The sequence below is a fragment of the Panthera leo genome, chromosome B4 (assembly GCF_018350215.1).
Source record: "Panthera leo isolate Ple1 chromosome B4, P.leo_Ple1_pat1.1, whole genome shotgun sequence".
Taxonomy (NCBI): domain Eukaryota; kingdom Metazoa; phylum Chordata; class Mammalia; order Carnivora; family Felidae; genus Panthera; species Panthera leo.
Window position 1 is genome coordinate 132,518,244 of NC_056685.1, and position 20,139 is coordinate 132,538,382.

Below are 20,139 nucleotides of genomic sequence, written 5' to 3' on the forward strand. Positions count from 1 at the left end.
TTAGCGAAAAAGATGTGGAACAACACACACCAAAGGACTGCATTTATTACATGAATAAATTTGCATTTATTACATAAATAAAAAAAGATGTCCAAGATACATTGTTCAGTTCGAGGCATGCTGCAGAGCAGTATATACGGAATGAATCCTTAGATAAACGAAATGTCTGGACACAGAAAATTTCCCTCCCAAATTTCTAAGAACCGAGTTAGTAACGGATGCCTCCAAGGGAAGGAACTGAAGGTGTATAGAGAAGTAAGAAGAAACTTTGTTTTTCACCCTTTACCCTTTCGTATTGTTTCAACTTTTTCCAGCAAGTATCTTCCAACTTGAAAAGAATAAAAGTACAGACGTGAAAATAAAAAAGGGCTTTTCAGCATAAAGCAATGATGCAGAAACGAAGTAAGGGGATGATGAATTAGCATGATTAGAATAGGTACAATTTCCATTTCCCTAACAGCTTTGACGAGTTCAAAGTTTTGCAAATATAATAAATGATATGCTAATAAGCCCAAGGATAAAAACTGTTTACTCTTCATTTAACAAAATAATAAACAGAAGCAGGAGGAAATAAACATTTATCTCCCGTCACTTCCAAACTCACAACTAGACTGAAGGCTTTGGTCAGCTTTAATTCTGCGGGAACCAATTCATAGCATCCCTATCTGTTACTATAGAAACAACTGTGACCAAAAAAAAAAAAAAAGAAAAAGAAAATCATAACCCTCATTGTTGAATCTCCTCAAACAGGAAAAGAGGAAGGTCTCTTGAGGTGGTGAAAGGCTACGTAATAACCTTATTAATTAGCAAATTCAATAATAAAGATTCTGGGCAGTCCCTAGAGAGAACACATACCCATGTCTAAGTGCTGTACGTTTAAAGGCTTTCCTGAGTTTTGAAAGTACCACAAGCAAGCTCTGCTCTGCTTTTGAATGCCCTGTTCTGTTAAGAATTTTATTTACTGCTTTTAGATCATCCTTTCATTTGTAGAAAGAGAATAAAGAGATTTCTATTTAAAGTTTTTACAAGATATTTTTAAGTCCCCTTCATCTGCCTAAGCAATCAACAGTATCATTTCTTTCTCATTCTGTATTAAGAACATGAGAATTTTAATGTACATGTAGTACATTTGGCAACAACAATTAGATTCACTGTTCAGCCTGGTGGGTTTTGTCTTCTGCCACAAAAGCAGATTTCTGGAGAGGATATATTGGGTCACATCAAATGTTCCTGACAGTAATAAGAGAGATGCTTGTCAGTAAAATGATGGAATAGTGTCATGATGTAGTAATGCTTTGAGAAAGAGAAATCTAACTTCAAACTTCTTTTGAGAGAAGGGCACCATTTTTTGCTAACTGATACAAGATGCTGAATGATGTAAATCAATTACAGCGGTTTCCTCTGAAGTCAGAAAAAAACAATAATAACGAGAATTTGGGGACTGATACAAAAAAGCTAGGTGGCACTTTATGTCTTTGTTAGGCTCCAAAGCATGTAAGATTATTCAAGTCTATTTTCTCCCTTAAAAGCCATCGGCAGTAAACAAAACTGACCGCGTATTTAAAAATAATTTTGCTCGGCGTGCCTGGGTGGCTCGGTCTGTTGGGCGTCAGACTCTTGATTTCGGCGCAGCTCGCGAATTCGAGCCCCACATCAGGCTCTGTGCTGACAGTGAGGGACCTGCTTGGGATTCTCTCTCCCCTCATCCCCCACCTCTCAAAATAAATAAACTTTTAAAAATAACAATAATAATAAAAATAATTTTGCTTAATGTCATATCTTTTAAAACGATCTACGTATTTTCTTTCAGTCCGCGGGCTGTGATGCAATTAGGGAGAAGTGAAATTTTAATTTTATGTACTTTTCGGGGCTGCTAGAAAATCAGGTAAATCCAATGCCTAACTGGGTTCAGGCAAAGGGCTGGGAACAGAAGGTCAATAAATAATTCTAGCCACTCTCATAGGAACTGTGGCAGGGAACGCTAAACAAAACAGAAGACCAAACAAGCCTCTTTCACAGGGGAGGAAGAGAAGGAAGTTAAAATTGAGTGTCTACCGTTCAGTCATTTCTTCATTAACAAAAATTTGGCAAGTGAAGGTTCAGTAATGAGTAAGACTAAAATGGCCGTTACTCTCAAGGAGCTTTCCTTCTAGAAGGAGAAACACACATAAAACAGACAAACAAATGAGTGATGAGATCATTGTAAATAGTCTTCAGTGGAACAGGTTTCCAGTCAAGATGGTTCTGTAAATTCAAACTTTGGGGATACCCTCCCTCCCCAAACACACAGCAACGAAAGAGAAAAATACAAATGTGAAAATTAAAGACACAGGTCATGCTCAAAAATAAGATGAACATCTTCACGGATGAGAGCACAAGTAGAAACACACTGGTATCCAGAATATACAAAGAACTCTCCTAACTCAACGGTAATAAACCATCATCAGTCCAATTAGAAAATGAGCAAAAGATATGAAGATATCTGTCACCAAAGAGAAGTGACGATGATACAAACGAGCACACGAAAAGATGTTCAGCATCATTAGCCTTTTGGGAAACATCAACTAAAAACCATGATGAGATATCGCCACAAACCTATTAGAATAGCCAAAATAAAAATGGTGATGCCACAAGGTGGTGAGAAGGCAGAGAAACTGGGTCTCTTCTACACTGCTGGTGGGAATGTAAAATGGTACAGCCAGTCTAGGAAACAGGTCGACAGTTTCTTACCACATTTAGTAGGTACTTAATATACAACCTAGCAATCACACCCCTAGACATTTATCCCAGAGACACGAAAACTTCACAACTGAATGGATATCATGAGCATTATGCTAAGTGGAAAAAACAAAAACGATCTCAAAAGATTACATATGGTCTGAATTCATTTACATAGCATTCTCGAAATAATAAAACTATAAAGATAGAGAAAAGATTAGTGGTCGTCAGGGGAGGACGTGGTTGGGGTGTGGGGAATGAGATGGGGTGGATAGCATGAGGGATTTCTTTTGGTGATTACATGAATCTATACTTAGAATAAAATTGCATAGCACTCCCCCTACAGACACACACACACACACACACACACACACACACACACACACACACAAATGGAGGTTAAAAAATCAGCTAGTGAGGGGTGCCTGGGTGGCTCAGTCAGTTAAGCATCCGACTTCAGCTCAGGTCATGATCTCACGGTTCACGGGTTCGAGCCCCACATCTGGGCTCTGTGCTGACAGCTCAGAGCCTGGAGCCTGCTTCGGATTCTGTGTCTCCCTCTCTCTCTGACCCTCTCCCGCTTGTGCTCTGTCTCTGTCTCTCCCTCAAAAATAAATAAACATTAAAAAAAATTTTTTTAATTGAATAGTGAATTAAAAATTTGGAAACTGAATAAGGTCTGTAATCTAGTTTGCAGTAACATACCGACATCCACTTCCTCATTTTGATGTTGCACCGCGGTTATATAAGATGCCAACATTGGGAGAAGCCGGGTAAAGGGTACATGGGAGTCTGTACTATTTCTGCAACTTCCTGAAGTCTTTTAAAAAGTTATTTTAGGGGCGCCTGGGTGGCTCAGTCGGTTGAGCGTCCGACTTCAGCCAGGTCACGATCTCGCGGTCCGTGAGTTCGAGCCCCGCGTCAGGCTCTGGGCTGATGGCTCGGAGCCTGGAGCCTGCTTCCGATTCTGTGTCTCCCTCTCTCTCTGCCCCTCCCCCGTTCATGCTCTGTCTCTCTCTGTCTCAAAAATAAATAAAACGTTAAAAAAAAATTTTTTTTTTTAAAGTTATTTTAGATGAGTAGAGAGAGATGTACTGTACAATAAATTAAATACTGTTTATCCACAGGTATAAAGACAGTAAGACCCCCCTCTTACGGTATGTGGTAAAATTCTAGAGGACACAAGGATTTCATTTAGAAGAAAAGATAAGAGAGCTTTATTCTATTAGGATAAAGAAGAATTTCTTTAGGCAGATTTTTTTTACAGCATGAGCTTTAACGGAAAACTTTCGTAATTTAACCTCATTCTTATTTAAAACGGGGTAAAACAAAAGACAGCAAAATTAAAAGACAAGTGTTCTCTTAGAACACAGGAAGCCAGAGAGGACAAGGAAACAAATTTTCCCTTCAGGCCTCCAGAAAGGGAGGCAGGCTGCAGATGATACCTTGATTTTAGCCCAGTGAGTCCTGTGTCCGACTTCTGACCTACAGAACTGCAAAATGACACATCTGTGCTGATTTAAGGCACTGAGTTTGTGGTCATTTGTTACAGCGGCAACAGGAAACTGCCACAGTGACTTACCTCTGTTGATTTCCAAACATTCATCTTGACTGGTGGTGTTTCCTGGGACAACACAGTCCCACTAGGCAAATGGATGTCTTGGCGCTGCTCTTGTTTCAATCCCGCCTTGGAGGCGTTTTCTGTCAACAACAGAAAGCTAAGATTTCAGTTTGGCAAAAAAAAAAATCGTAATGTTTTTACATTAGCTCGCAATTTTTAAGTTAATTACTCCGGAAGATCCGTTTTGTCTGCAACATATACATCATCTGCCAATGGTCATTTTAATGTATCCCTGTATTATAGTCGACTCATTCAGGCAGATTTAAAAATACAACTTAGATTCTAGTCTCTTCTACCATCGACAATTTTATTTTACACTTCATTACTTGAAACAGCTTTTTAAAAATAAGGTACAATACAGCATAGAAAACAGAATTTGAACATTATTCTTAGCAAAGTAGAAATGACAACTAGAATCAGTCTAATTAAGATGTAAAAGAACCTTATTACTGCAGGGCAAATTTCATGTGGTCACATATATGATCTATAGGTTAGATGATAAGAAACTGCTTTTAAACAAAATTAAAAAAAAATTTTCAACATAAGAGAATATGCCGATGAAAATAAATGGATAGTTCTGCTTATACGTTTTTGCTGAATGGTTTTGTAGTTGCCATTTTCATGACCTGAGCTGAGGTTGGACACTTAACCGACGGAGCCACCCAGGCGCCCGCCCCTTTTTTGTAATTTTTTTAAACGCTTATTTATTTTTGAGAGAGAGAGAGACAGAGACAGAGAGCGAGCGGGAGAGGGGCAGACAGAGAGGGAGACGAGACACAGGGAGACACAGAGAGGGAGACTCGGACTCCAGGCTTCGAGCTGTCAGCACAGAGCCCGACGAGAGGCTGGAACCCAGGAACCGTGAGATCATGACCTGAGCCTAAGTTGAAGCGAAACTGAGCCACCCAGGCGCCCAGCTCCTTCCCTTTCCTAATCAATTTCCTCCCGCTTTACAAAGAAAGGCCTATCCTCTCGCCACCTTCCTGTGTCTCATCTTCCTTTATGCTGCAAACGCAAGAACCTCTAAACACCAAACAATAGTAGAAAAGACTAGTATAGGGAATCCTTTTTATTTATGTATGTATGTATGTATGTATTTCTTTATTTAAATCTTGTACGTCTTTTTTAATGTGTGCGAATATATGTGAAATTTACAGTGCTACATATAGAATCCGTGGGTCAAAGGATTACATTTCCAATTTAGATGCAATCTCCAAGTTGCCCTCCATCAACGCACACACTGTGTTATGGAACTTTCAGATTTGTAACAATATAATAAATGGGAAATGGTATTGTTCTGGTTAATGTGTATTTCTCTTACTATGAAGGAACAAAGCTGAGCATATTTTCATATGCTTAAAAGCTGCCTACATTTATTTTCCTGTAAACACTATCTTGAACTCTTTTGTCCATTTTTTTTACTGGATTGTTTTTGTCTTATCGATTTTTTTTTAATTTTATTTTTTAATTTTCAAAATTTACATCCAAATTAGTTAGCATCTAGTGCAACGATTTCAGGAGTAGATTCCTTGGTGCCCCTTCCCCATTTAGCCCATCCCCCTCCCACAACCCCTCTCGTAACCCTCTGTTCTCCTTATTTATGAGTCTCTTCTGTTTTGTCCCCCTCCCTGTTTTTATTTTTGTTTCCCTTCCCTTATGGTCATCTGTTTTGTCTCTTAAAGTCCTCATATGAGTGAAGTCATATGATTTTTGTCTTTCTCTAATTTCCCTTAGCATAATACCCTCCAGTTCCATCCACGTAGTTGCAAATGGCAAGATTTCATTATTTTTGATTGCTGAGTAATACTCCATTGTATCTATGTACCACATCTTCTTTATCCATTCATCCATCGATGGGCATTTGGGGTCTTTCCATACTTTGGCTATTGTTGATAGTGCTGCTATAGACATTGGGGTGCATGTGTCCCTTCGAAACAGCACACCTGTATCCCTTGGATAAATGCCTAGTAGTGCAATTGCTGGGTGGTAGGGTAGTTCTATTTTTAGTTTTTTGAGGAACCTCCATACTGTTTTCCAGAGTGGCTGCACCAGCTTGCATTCCCAGGGAATCCTCTTTTAATCAAGGCTGGAAAAACCCAAAGTAAAGCTCCACAATTTGTTCTGTTTACGCATGTTCTTTTAATGGCAACGCATGGCATGAGTAACAGGGTATTTTCATCCATCCTGGGATGTTTGGTATTGAGACATACTATACAGTATGGGGGAGCTGTATTTAACAACTTCCATTTAATGTCCTGTGCTTTTCATCCCCAGCTATTGTCAGAGATGCATCATTCTGAGGAAGAGTCTCAGGAGAGGAAAGAAGGAAAGCATGGGGCCGGGGGCAGGGGGGAGGGCGGCGGGGCACCTCATTTCATCAACCCAACAAACCGACAAGGCTCCATGCCCTCGCCATCTCTCTTAGGAAAAGAATTCAGGAGTGTGAACACAACCAGAGTGTCTATTACATGTCTATTTAAACAAACAAAGTAAAATGTTTTCTAAAGAAAGTGTAAGGGGCACCTGGGTGGCTCAGTAAGTTAAGTGTCTGACTTCGGCTCAGGTCATGATCTTGAGGTTTGTGAGTTTGAGTCCTGCATCAGGTTCTGTGGCTGACAGCTCAGAGCCTGGAGCCTGCCTCAGATTCTGTGTCTCCCTCTCTCTTTGCCCCTCCACTGCTTGCACACGGTCTCTCTCTCTCAAAAATAAATAAACATTAAAAAAAATAATAAAAAATAAATGTTAAAAATTATTTTAAATAATTGTTTTAAAAATTATATTGACAGGTACATTAGAATGAATATTTTTCTTTTTCCACTTTCTGAGTGTATTGGGTTAAATTAAAGTGTAACTAGTATCAGGGTGCTTGGGTGGCTCAGTCGGTTGAGCGTCTGACTCTAGCTCAGGTCATGGTCTCACTGTCCATGAGTTTGGGCCCCATGTCAGGCTCTGTGCTGACAGCTCAGAGCCTGGAGCCTGTTTTGGATTCTGTGTCCCTCTCTCTCTGCCCCTCCCCCACTCGTGCTCTGTCTCTCTCTCTCTGTCAAAAATAAATAAACATTAAAAAAAATTTTTAAGTGTGACTAGTATCATTAATAGTCATCTGATAACTTTTAGTAAAGGTTTTTCGATATTATTCTCAGAAACTGAGAAAGTAAATTACCCCTAATGACTGTTTAACAAATCTTTTTCTAAGTAGGTTGTTTCCAATTCTTTGCTTTCAACAACACTGAAGAAAGACCTAATCAAGTTAACAGTTGACAAGAGATGAAAAACATTTTTATAATAAATCAATATATAATTCTGGCATGTTGCTTGAAAGGAATTCATAGAACGGAGTGACAATGCTGTAGTAAAACACCTTCTGTTCCCACCTAAAATTTTATGTGAACAAGTGTTCCCAGCATTTCCACCTATAAAAATGTAAAAGGGAAACAGAATTTATGCTGAACCTTGCTTATTTCTAGCAATAAGTAATATTCACGTGTGTAAACAAAGAATTCCACGTATCTCATAGAAACACGTATTTCCAATAAAACTCTATTCTTTATGCTTAGTAAGTATTTATAAAAATTTATAATACATTTATGTGGTTTGGGTTTTGATCAATTGTGTACTAAAAGTAATTGTAATGACAAGTCAATCTAGAAAGAATACTTTACCACTTCAAAGCCTCTGGCCATAGAAAATTTAGAAAAATAATTTCCATTTACATACATATTTAATGTAGAGAAGACTTTCAAGCATAACAACACTTTCTATTAGGATGGAGTCCTATGAGGGACGTGGAAGAGAAACATGACTTCAAGGAGTAAAGGGAATGATGCAAAACTTCCAACAGTTAAAGACCTCGTGGGTTCTTTCAAATGAACGACTGGAGGTATCGATCACAAGAGCATTTTAGATTCCTTTAGCTACACGTAAAAGCCTCAGGGGACGATTTCACTTTGCTCTCTTTGGTCTTTAATCTCAATATTTTGAATCCTGTCCTTTGCAGTTACTTAGTGTGCAATTTCACATGCCAACTTAACAGTGAACAAGGACGGATGTCATTTTCAAAATCTTGCAGGGGCTATCCAAGAAAAATAGCTTGAAAACCAGTGGTGTAGGATGCGGTGATCCTTGCCTTCAGAAAGTTTACAGTCTGACTCGGGAGATAAGTCTGACATACAGACTTATGGGAAACAACCAGAGGAAAACAATACCATGCCAAGCTTTCTTAAATTAGCTAACTTTAGGAATAGACATCCTACAGGGGGAAAAAAAATCTGTGTGCCCCAGAGTAGTCAGAACATGCCTCAAATAGGAAGTAAAATTTGAACAAGCCTTTGAAGGATGGCTGGGATCCTGGTGAATGTGAATGAGAAATGATCCTAAGCAGGAGGAACTATGCAGGCAAAAAGGAGCGAGTATGATACATGCCAAAGATACCGAAGAAAGAATAAGGACTTCACAATTAATCGTTCCTTTAATTTTCTTGTCACTTCACATGAACATGAATAATTAAGATGAACTTATTTGGGACTTGGAGATTTTATAATTAATACTGGCAAACAGTAGTGGTTTGAGGCTTAGATCATCTATGTACTTTCATGTGATTCATCAGAAGCTACCTTTTTTTTTCAATTTTTTTTTAACGTTTATTAATTTTTGAGACAGGGAGAGACAGCATGAACGGCGGAGGGTCAGAGAGAGAGGGAGACACAGAATCTGAAACAGGCTCCAGGCTCTGAGCTGTCAGCACAGAGCCCGACGTGGGGCTCGAACTCATGGACCGCGAGATCATGACCTGAGCCGAAGTCGGATGCTTAACCGACTGAGCCACCCAGGCGCCCCAGAAGCCACCTTTCTTATCACTCTTTGAGTATTGAGCAATAAAATTATCCTGGAAGTGATGCGGACTTAGGTTTAGACATCACAGAGGTAGACTGATAACAGTTGCAGGAAGTCAGTTTTGAAGTAAAATATGAGGAAAACTGAATAACAGCAAGAACTGTGAAAGAAAAAAAAAAACACCTTGACTATCTGGAGATGCATTTCAGGCTAGAATAGTTAAAATATTACAAACTTATATGAAATAATCTTCTAGGGGCAAGAAGAAATGTAGTTGGAATAGAGCGAGTCTCGGGAAATTCGTTTAGAAATTGTTTTAGCATCAGCGCAACACTTCAGCTGGAAGTGACGTGTGCTTAACTGAATTAGGTGACCGCACAACACTTATTTCTGGGTTTTCACAAGCAAAGGGAAAGGGAGGACACGTTTAGTCCCGGAGCGGCGATGAAGTCCCTTTGATCTCATACGCTCTGTCTCAACTGAGACTGTGAAGTCACAAGCCGGGAGGACTTGTGTGTGTGTGATTGTGAAACCCCAAAGGAGGAAGGGAAGGCACGGAAGCAGTGATGCTATCGGCTCTTTGGAAGATGAGAGGTTAGATACCAGGGCTGGAGGTGCCGTGAGGAAACCATCGAGAGAGAGGCGGTAGATTTCATGAGCCTGTACCGCTCAGATAATACCGCAGAGCAGAACCGGCAGACCCCGTGGTACTTCTTAGATGAGATACTGAACTGACATCCAAGCCATCGGACATTCACCAGGCAACGGCACATTCTGGAACTGGAAGGCTCCACAAATTGAGTAAATTCCCCAATTGTTCCACTTATTATTTAGCATCTAATAAACGTCGCTGCTACGGATTGACAGTGTCCTTTCAATCAGTGTAGGTAACTTAAGTAAATTAAGTCATTTACTTAACACAATTAGCTTTTAAAAAAACAAAAAACAAAAAACAAAACAGAACAAACGCACCCATCAAAGAAAATGCGCGGTGGGCTAATGAACTGGTAAGCTATGGAAGTCTCATGGTGATTATGTATCTAACTTTTGCAGAATCATGAGTTTGGAACCTTACCAACTTCCCTGTCTTGGAGCATGACTGCACTTAAGCATCTGCAAGTGATTGATACTTGTCTTAATTCTTTCAAGTTCCATGTTATAGTCATTTCAAACGTACACAAAAATCACGGCAAGAAGAGTACGAAGAGCTCCCATACCCTCTTCGGCCAGGTTAACCAACTGTTAACATTTTGCGCCGTTTGCTGTATAATTCTCTTTCTTCATGCACAGACACAAATTATGATACTCCTATGTTTTAAACCTTGAGGAAAAGCCATGGTCGCCGGTTGGGTTCCCCCAGGAAACCGATCCCAAGGCTCAAATGTGTAAGAGGGAGATTCATTAGTGAGTGCTCTCTGCAATGGGACCCACGAGGAGCCTGGAAGGTAGGACGGGGCCAGGGGAGAAACTGGTCTGTAATGGGGTTGCGGCAGAGGCCTTGACCAATCCTGCCAGGCGCTGTGGGGCTGGGATGGCTCTTCACAGGTGTCCTGCCTCGAAGCAAGGGAGCAGCCTGCCCGCGTCCAACAGGTCTTGAGTCAACAGCCTCTCTTCGCTGAGCTGAGACCCTTCAGCCACCAATCTTCCCAGCAGCTGAGGGCATGAGTGCCTTGATCTTGAAGAGGGGATCTGGGGGTGCCACACAACATCCACTATAGACACCACCTGTCTGTTCCTGTGTGCTTCTGAGACGTGCCTGCCGAGAGACGGGGGGCAGCCCGTGAGCACTGTAAATCTCTTTTGAAAGGTGAATTCTGAGATGAGTGGAGAAAAGGCTTTTATTTTTTTTTTCAATGAAAACAGAAAAAGACACAGAATAAGAAAGCAGAGATGTTTAAGCAGATTTTAAAAATGCAATTTTAAATAGGCAGACAAGAAAAGGGGAGAAAGGACAAACTTTTGTTGCAGGAGACCTTAAAAAAGGAGCTAAGGCCATTTTACTTCAGCGTTTTGCTAACAATAGCACACAAAATTTGAGACACTGCCGGTAGTTCTTACTTAAGAATAATGGGGAACAGGAAAATGCTCCAACCGTGTTCACTGTTCAGCTACAAAGACGAGCAGACGGTCACTGCGCGAGCAGGATTAAGTATTCAGTGGCCGACTCCCAGGTTAAGAGAGTACACTGAAACGGCAACACAGTTTCCATCACCCAAAACTGAATAAGAGGTTTTTAAAAAGTTGCAACTAGGGGGCCCTGGGTGGCTCAGTCAGTTAAGCGTCTGACTTCAGCTCACGTCATGATCTTGTGGTCCATGGGTTCGAGCCCCACATGGGGCTCTGTGCTGACAGCTCAGAGTCTGGAGCCTGCTTCGGATTCTGTGTCTCCCTCCCTCTCTGCCCCTCCCCTGCTTGCTGTCTCTCAAAAATGAACAAACATTAAACAAAGTTTTTTTTAAGTCAAAACTAATTAAAAAATTTTACAACAGCAATCTAACATGGAAACAGATATAACCGAAAGTAGTTTTTAAAAGGAAAATAACTGCTGACCAAGGTGATAGGGATGAGTTGCAAAGATTCGGAGATTTCTCATCACTATCCTCATGTCCGGAAACAGGGGAACTGAGGAGACAATCCTTTTTTCCCCTCCTTATGACTGAGAAGAGGTGGAAATGGGTAAAGAAAAAAAAAAAAAAAAAAGGTGTAACCGAGTGAGTAAATAAAGACACTGACGCTTTAAACGGAAGTGAAAACTACCATTTCACGCTGGACTGGGCGGATGATCGGAAGCTCAGGGCGGCTCTTGCCCCCACGGCACCGGGACATATTTCCCAACTAGACAGAACGAGCAGGGTCCTGTGCAAAAGGCTCAGAAGACAGAGCAGAGCCCAGATACGCTAAACAAGATCGCGTGTGGCCTGTTGAAGGCCCCCCTTCCTCGCTGCTGCAGAAAAAAGGGATAAAATAAGAAACAGCACACAAACTGCAACTTGGTGGTGAAAACAAACCGGTCTCAGTCATGGTGGGAAGCATCGAGAAATCGCTAAGTGTATCTGAGCAAATAACTGCCAGAGTGTATGTGCTGGACCTGTATCGCCTCGTTTACTCCTTACGACAATTCTACACCAGACACTCTGTCGGCCCCATTTTACAGAAGGTGAAACTGCAGCACAAAGGCTGAATGAAACAGCATGTCCGAGGGCACACAGGCCACACAATCTGAGGCAGGGTTCAAATCCAGTCGGTCAGGTGCCAGGACCTAAGTGCTTCACCATTACTCTACACTGCCTTCAAACCAGACTGCCTCGGGGCGCCTGCGTGGCTCGGTCGGTTGAGTCCGACTTTGGCTCAGGTCATGATCTCGTGGTTTATGAGTTCGAGCCCCACGTCGGGCTCTGTGCTGGCGGCTCAGAGCCTGGAGCCTGTCTCGGATTCTGTGTCTCCCTCTCTCTCTGCCCCTCCCCTGCTCATGCTCTGTCTCTGTCTCTCTCAAAAATAAACGTTGAAAAAAAAATTTTAAAACAAAAACCAGACTGCCTAGAGGGAGCTGCCTCAGCAGCAGCAAGATGTGAAGAAAGGACCTGGGAACTGAGGACACACATTCCAGGAGGAAAATAAGAGAAGAGGAGAAAGAAGGGAGGGGGAAGCAATAAAGAGAGAGAGAGAGGAAGATGGCATGCCAAAAATAGATTCCAAATGCACAAGAAAATATACTTCAAGGAACAGAAGGACATTCCTCACAATATGGCATTAGATGGTTTTTCAAGTTATTGTAATTGTGCATTTTCACATATTTTATTTTAGAATTGTTGCTACTGTATCACAATACAAGGTTGAGAATTTGGAAAAACGTCTCTTGGCCGTACGTGTTTCCTCCCTCTTTTTTTTAGGAAATGCTTTCCATATCTGCCCCCCCCCAGTTTTCAGTGAGGCTGTCCTTTTCGCATGGATTTGTAGAAGTTCCTTATATATTCTGGATAATCCCTTGTCACTTACATATGTTAGAAATGTTTCTCCTAGTGTGGGACTGTCTTCACTTTCTATATGGTGTTTTTTGATGGCGAGATAATTCTTAAATTTAATAAGCCTTGTTAGTTTTCTGTTGCTGCCAAAAATTACAACAAACTTACTGGCTTAAGACACAACAGCCATTCATTATGTAGATCAGCAGGCCAGGCCTGGCAGGCTTGACTGGGTTCTCTGCCTTGGGTCTCACAAGGCCAAAATCAAGGCGTCAATGAAGCTGGACTCCTATCTGGAGACTGTGAGGAACAATCCACTTCCAAGAGCATTCAGGTTGTTGGCAGAACTCCGATTCCTTGTGGTTGTACGACCGACGTCCCCCTTTCCTTGCTGGCTGGCCACCGGGGATCAATCGGTCTCCGCTTCTAGAAGCCACTTGCGTTCCTTATCGCTCCGTTTTCTAGCCAGTAAGGGTGCGTCAAATCCTTCTCCCATTTGGAATCTGGGACTTCCTCTTCTGCCTTCAGCTGGAGAAAACTCTGCTTTCAAATGGTTGGTGCGATTGGATTACGCCCACGTGGATACCCCCTTTGTGACGTACAATGTAACATAATCATGGAAGTGATACCTCTTCTCATTCACAGGTCATACCCCCCCTCAAAGGGGAGGAGATTCCACAGAGGCAAAGGTCCTTGGGGCTTATTCTCAGTCTTCTGCCTACCGCAAGAGTCAAACGGACAAATGCTTTTTCGATAGCTTGTACTTTTTTGGTAATGTTTAAGAAATCCTTCCATATCCAATGTAAAAAAGATATTCTCCTTTCCTTTTTTTTTTTTTTTTTTAATATGTTTATGTACTTATTTTGAGAGAGAGAAACAGAGCACACGAGCAGGGGAGGGGCAGAGAGAGAGGGAGGGAGAGAGAATCCCAAGCAGGCTCTGCACTGACAGCAGATGTGGGGCTCGAACTCCCGAACTGTGAGATCGTGACCCAAGCCAAAGTCAAAAGCCGGACGCTTAACCGACTGAACCACCCAGGCGCCCCCTCCTTTATTTTCTTCTAAACATTTTGAAGTCCTTCTTTTTCCCCCCCTCCTTTAAGTACTTAATTCCTCTAGAATTTGTTTTTGTGCACGGTAAGAGGTAGAAACCTAATTTCACTTTTTCGATATAGGTAAATAATTGCCCCACCATTATTTATGAAGTCGTTCACCCTCTCCCCACCAATGTGAAACACCACCTCTGTCATACGTGAAGATAACCTAGTTGTACAAGTCTGTGTGCTGGGTCCTACAGTTGTCCCGCTGGCCCACGCACCTATCCCCGCACCCATACCACACTGTCGTGATTACGATTGCTTTAGTCTCGTTATCCAGAAAGGCAAGCCCCCCATCTTTTTCTTCTTCACGAATGTTTTGGATATTCTTGATAGCTTTTTTTTGATACTCCAGATAACTCTGGGAATCAGCCCATTACATTCAATTTTTAAAATCCTTTTTGGATTTTGATTACAATTGCACTGAATCAGTGGTTCTCGACGGAGGGCAATTTTCGTCCTCAGGAAACATCTGACAATGTCTGCAGATATTTTTGGTTTTCACAACAGGGAGAGATGTGTGCTAGTAGCATCTGGTGGGTAGAGGCCAGGGGTAATGCTAAGCATGCTACCCGGCACAGGACAGCCCCCGCAACAAAGAATTATCTGGATTAAAATGCCAGCATCGCCAAGCTTGAGGAAAACCTCCACTGAACCTATGCAATTTGGAGACCACTGATATTCACATTTTTGAGTTTTTCAATAAACAAACATGAATATCTTTCCATCTGTATAGGTCATCTTTCACATATTTGTTAAGTGTTATAATTTTCAGTGTATAGATCTTGTACGTCTTTGTAAAAGATTTATCCTTAAGTAAATAATGATTTTTTGCTATTATAAATGGTATTTAAAAAATGTGTTTACTGTTTGGTGCCGATACATAAAAAAATATAACTTGACTTATATATTTTGATATAATAGCCATCCATCTTGCTAAAACTCTCATTATTTCTTTTTTTAAAGTTATTTATTTATTTAGAGAGCATGCATACATGTGGATGTGAGTAGGGGAAGGGCAGAGAGAGAGGGGGAGAGAAAGAATCTCAAGCAGGCTGTCACCACAGAGCCTGGTGTGGGACTTGAACCCATTAATGGCAAGATCATGACCTGACCCCAAATCAAGAAATGGATGCTTTTAACTGACTGAGCCACCCAGGTGCCCCTCTCATTATTCCTAATATGTCTATAGATCCTTCAAGTTTTCTATATGAAAATCCTATCATCTCAGGTATATTTTTATTCCATTTCAATACTTATGCTTTTAATTTGTCTTACTTATTTTATTGTGACGGTTAGGGGCAGTACAAAGCTGAACAGAAGCAAAGAGAATGGGAACATTTTTTTCTATCTGATTTTATTTAAAAAAAAATTTTTTTTTTTTTAACGTTTATTTTTGAGACAGAGAGAGACAAAGCATGAACGGTCAGAGAGAGGGAGACACAGAATCTGAAACAGGCTCCAGGCTCTGAGCTGTCAGCACAGAGCCCGACGCGGGGCTCGAACTCACGGACCGCGAGATCATGACCTGAGCCGAAGTCAGCCGCTCAACCGAGCGAGCCACCCAGGCGCCCCTCTATCTGATTTTAAAAGGAATACTTCCACGTTTAAATATATGAAAAATTTTGATGTACATTTTTAAAAATCAAACTTAATTGCATTTTTGCTAGAAAAAGTGGTTTGTGTAATACAGATTCCTTGAAATGTTAAGACTGGCTTTAGAACATAATCAATTATAAAATCCATATTTAAAAAAACGTTTCATGTATTTATTTATTTTTGGAGAGAGAGTGTGTGCTCGAGTGGGGGGAGGAGCAAAGGGAGAGGGAGAGAGAATCTTAGGCAGGCTCCACACCCAGCGCTGAGACCGCTGGTGGGGCTCGATCTAACAAGCATGAGATCATGACCCAAGCTGAAATCAAGAGTCAGACACTTAACCGACTCAGCCACCCAGGAGTCCCTTTAAAAGTGTTTTATTGGGGCGCCTGGGTGGCTCAGTCGGTTAACCGTCCGACTTCGGCTCAGGTCATGATCTCACAGTCCGTGAGTTCGAGCCCCACGTCGGGCTCTGTGCTGACAGCTCAGAGCCTGGAGCCTGCTTTGGATTCTGTGTCTCCCTCTCTCTCTCTGACCCTCCCCGACTCATGCTCTGTCTCTGTCTCAAAAATAAATAAACGTTAAAAAAAATTTTTTTTTAAATAAATAAATAAAAAATAAAATGTTTTATTTACTTGGCCTATCAATAATTGAGAGAGATTTTGAAATCATCTGCTATAATGATATATGTTTCAATTTCTTCCTGTAGTTCTACCATTTTTTGCTCTATATACTTTGAAGTTATTTTATTGGGTGTGTACTGACATTTAGAAATGTTATGTCTTCCTGGGGACTTAAGCCTTTTATCATTGTCCTTAATAACGCTTTAGGCTTTAAATTCTATTTTGTCAGATACTAATATAGCTATACCAGCTTTATAAAATTAGTATAGGCCTGATTCATCTTTTCCTACCCATTTGCATTTATTTATTTACTTGCTTACTTAATTTCTTTTTTATTTTTTAGACAGAGAGGGAGCAAGCCAGGAAGAGGGGCAGAGGGAAAGAGAGAATTCCCAAGCAGGCTCTAATGCAGGACTTGATCCCACAACCCCGGAATCATGACCTGCATTGAAATCAAGAGTCAGAAGCTCAACCAACTGAGTCGCCCATTTGCTTTTAACCATTATGTGGACTTTTGTGTGAAGTGTATATCCGGACTTCTTTTGTCCCAATTTGATAATCTCTGCCTTTTAACAGATGAGCTTAATCCATTTATATTTATCGTGATTATTAATATATCTGGACTTATTTCTATCATTTTACCTTTGTTATTTCCATCAACCCCACTTTATCTATGCTTCTTGCCCTTTATAAAATTTTATTTTTTTTTTCTCATTCTATTTTTGTCCCTACTTTGGGATGTATGCATTCTACTTCTCTCCTTTTGGTGTTAATCCTTTCAAGTTTATCATGCACATTTACCTTTAAAAGTTGAGAGTCAAATAATATCTTTACCGTTCTCTCACAAAAAATGCAAGATCTGAGAACAGTTAATTCTATAGATTCACTTCCAACTTACATACCATGGCTACCCACTATTCTAGTTGTTTTTATTTTTTTTTTAAATTTTTAAATGTTTATTATTTTTGAGAGAGAGAGAAAGGCAGAGCGTGAGTGGGGGAGGGGCAGAGAGAGAGGGAGACACAGAATCCGAGGCAGGCCCCAGACACTTAACCGACTGAGCCACCCAGGCGCCCTTAGTTGTCTGTTTTTAAAACTCAAAAGTTAGACATTACTATTTTACACAGCAAGTGTTCATTTTATTTCATATACATACTTATTATTTGTTAATCACTCCCTCTTGCATTTCCAACCATTCTTCTGGAAAAATTTTCCTTTTTTTTTAAATTTGTTTTTAAAGGTTTTATTTATTTTTAAGAGACAGAGAGAGAGAGACAGAGTGCGAATGGAGGAGGGGGCAGAGAGAGACGGAGACACAGCATCCAAAGCAGGCTCCAGGCTCTGAGCCGTCAGCACAGAGCCCGACGCGGGGCTCGAACTCGCGAACCGCGAGATCATGACCTGAGCTGAAGTCGGACGCTTCACCGACTGAGCCACCCAGGTGCCCCTGGAATAATTTTCCTTCTTTTTGAAGTATATACTTTCACAAAGGTCCCGTGGTGGTAAGCTCCAGGTTTTTTATTTACCTGTAAGTGACTATTTCACCCTTATCTTTGAATGACAGTTTTGCTGGGTACATAATTATAGGCTGTTATTTTCTCTCAGCACTTTGAAAATGCTGTATCACTGTCATCTCGCCTCTGCTGTAGCTGAAGAGGAGAGGTGACTGGCGTGGTAACTGTCATTCCCCTGCAGATGTGTCCTCTATGTCTTAACGCTGTTTCAGTGTTTTCCTTTGGACATAGCTTCCAGTTCACTAAATTAAAATTTTGATTTCAGTGGTTTTTCTCATTTTTGTAAGTTTCCATGTTTCAAATTCCTACATTCATTCCTAATAATCTTTTTTTTTTTTTTTGACGTAAAATAGTTCTAATTTTTAGAGTTTGGTTTGGCCCAAGGAGCCAGGCTATTGCAGATACAACTGACATTTGAATAATTAGATTAATTTAGAGAAGGATAAACCCAGTTTTGACACTTGTGCTTGTGTGTATGTCTTTTTTTTTTTTTTAAGACTTCATTTTTCAGGGCAGTTTTAGGTTTACAACAAAATTGAGAGGGAAATACAGAGATTTTCCATATGCCTTTCCCCTACACGTGCACAGGCTCCCCAAAACAACAGCATGATTGTATTCTTTCCTTATCTAAATACTTAAACACATAGCTATTCTACATCGTGTATCTGACCTTTCTACTACCTACAATATTTGGGGGACTAAATAGGCTACTCTTTTCTTTCCTGGATTGGTGACACAGATGGTGAGCTCACTGTCTGATCTTAACTGGTGGGAATCCTGTGGGACTAACTCATGAAATGAGCTTCATTCTTCCAAAGAAAATTGCCTTGAATCACTTCAGTGCCCTCTCGAGGGTCTTTCCTTCACGATGCTCAAGTGAGGCCCAAGACCGTTTTTTAAAAAAACCATTGACAAGTGCCCTTAAACACCTCTACCCCTGCAGACACCTCCAGTGTCCTGACCCCAGCTCACATGTCCTGCTCTTATTTTGTTTGTTTAAGTAATGAATTAATTTAAATTTTTGGAAGGCAAGGTCTTTGGAGACTTCCCATACCTCTAGTGAGGCCAGAAATGTCTCGGTGGTTTGTCATTTAGGGTCTTTGGTTATTGTGCAATAAACGGGTTTCTAGGAGCCCCTGGCAAGTCTAACCGCCAGGAGTAGGCCTAAAATATTTTTCAGCAAGAACAATTGCATCTTGTACAATTCCACTTTTATAAAAATAATTTCGGGGTGCCTGGGCGGCTCAGTCGGTTGAGCGTCCGACTTCGGCTCAGGTCACGATCTCACGGTCCGTGAGTTCGAGCCCCGCGTCGGGCTCTGGGCTGACGGCTCGGAGCCTGGAGCCTGTTTCAGATTCTGTGTCTCCCTCTCTCTCTCTGACCCTCCCCCGTTCATGCTCTGTCTCTCTCTGTCTCAAAAATAAATAAACGTTAAAAAAATTTTTTTTTAAATAAAAAAATTTAAAAAAAATTTCTCTCTAGTTATCCATTTTCTAAATGTGTATATGCACAGAAAAATGCCTAGAATTTATGTTCATCTGATACGAGTTATATGTTTTTTTTAAAACAGACTGAAAGTCCTCACTCAATATAACCCCGAAGACAGCAGAAATACATTCACTTTGCTTCCCAGGCCTAGAACAGTGTCTGGCACACAGCAAACACTCAACACATGCTTGTGATATAAAAAAAAAAAAAAAATTAACTGTAGCAAAACTTCATTTTGCTAGGAGGGAGGGGATTGGAAGTGATTGATTCTTCAGTACTTTCGAGTTTGTATTGTTTTTACAAGAATAGAGTGATTTTTCTGAAACAAAAACAAAAGAAGAAAAGTAACCAGACTGGAAGTAAATATTCTAAGATGTTAGTGGTGGTTGGTTTAGGGTGACAGAGATATAAGTTGCTGTTATTTTCTTTTTTGTACATTTGTTTAAGTTACAAAAAAAATCGCTGTTTGACATTCATCAATGCAGATGATTTAGTAGGAACTCCCATTTGTACCATAAGCCCTGCCGTCTAGACTGTATGTGACAAGGCAACCGAGCGCGACTCCAGGTCAACTCCGTTAGTACAAAGTTCACTGCAGGAAGCAACACTAACACTGGTGTTTTTGCTTAGAAAAGCATGGCAAGTATTTTGAAGTTTTGCTTTCGGTCCAACAGGAAACATAAATGAT

General features: G+C 40.8%; 1 protein-coding gene across 7 annotated transcripts in view; it reads right to left on the reverse strand.

The window, feature by feature from the left end:
• ENTHD1 (ENTH domain containing 1) overlaps nt 1–20,139 on the reverse strand; it is a 105,115-nt gene that overhangs the window by 55,135 nt on the left and 29,841 nt on the right. For all 7 annotated transcript variants that reach the window (XM_042947870.1, XM_042947867.1, XM_042947866.1 and 4 more), the window contains one exon: nt 4,301–4,419. In XM_042947870.1, coding sequence (XP_042803804.1) covers nt 4,301–4,419 — 119 coding nt within the window. The remainder of the gene's footprint in view (nt 1–4,300; nt 4,420–20,139) is intronic.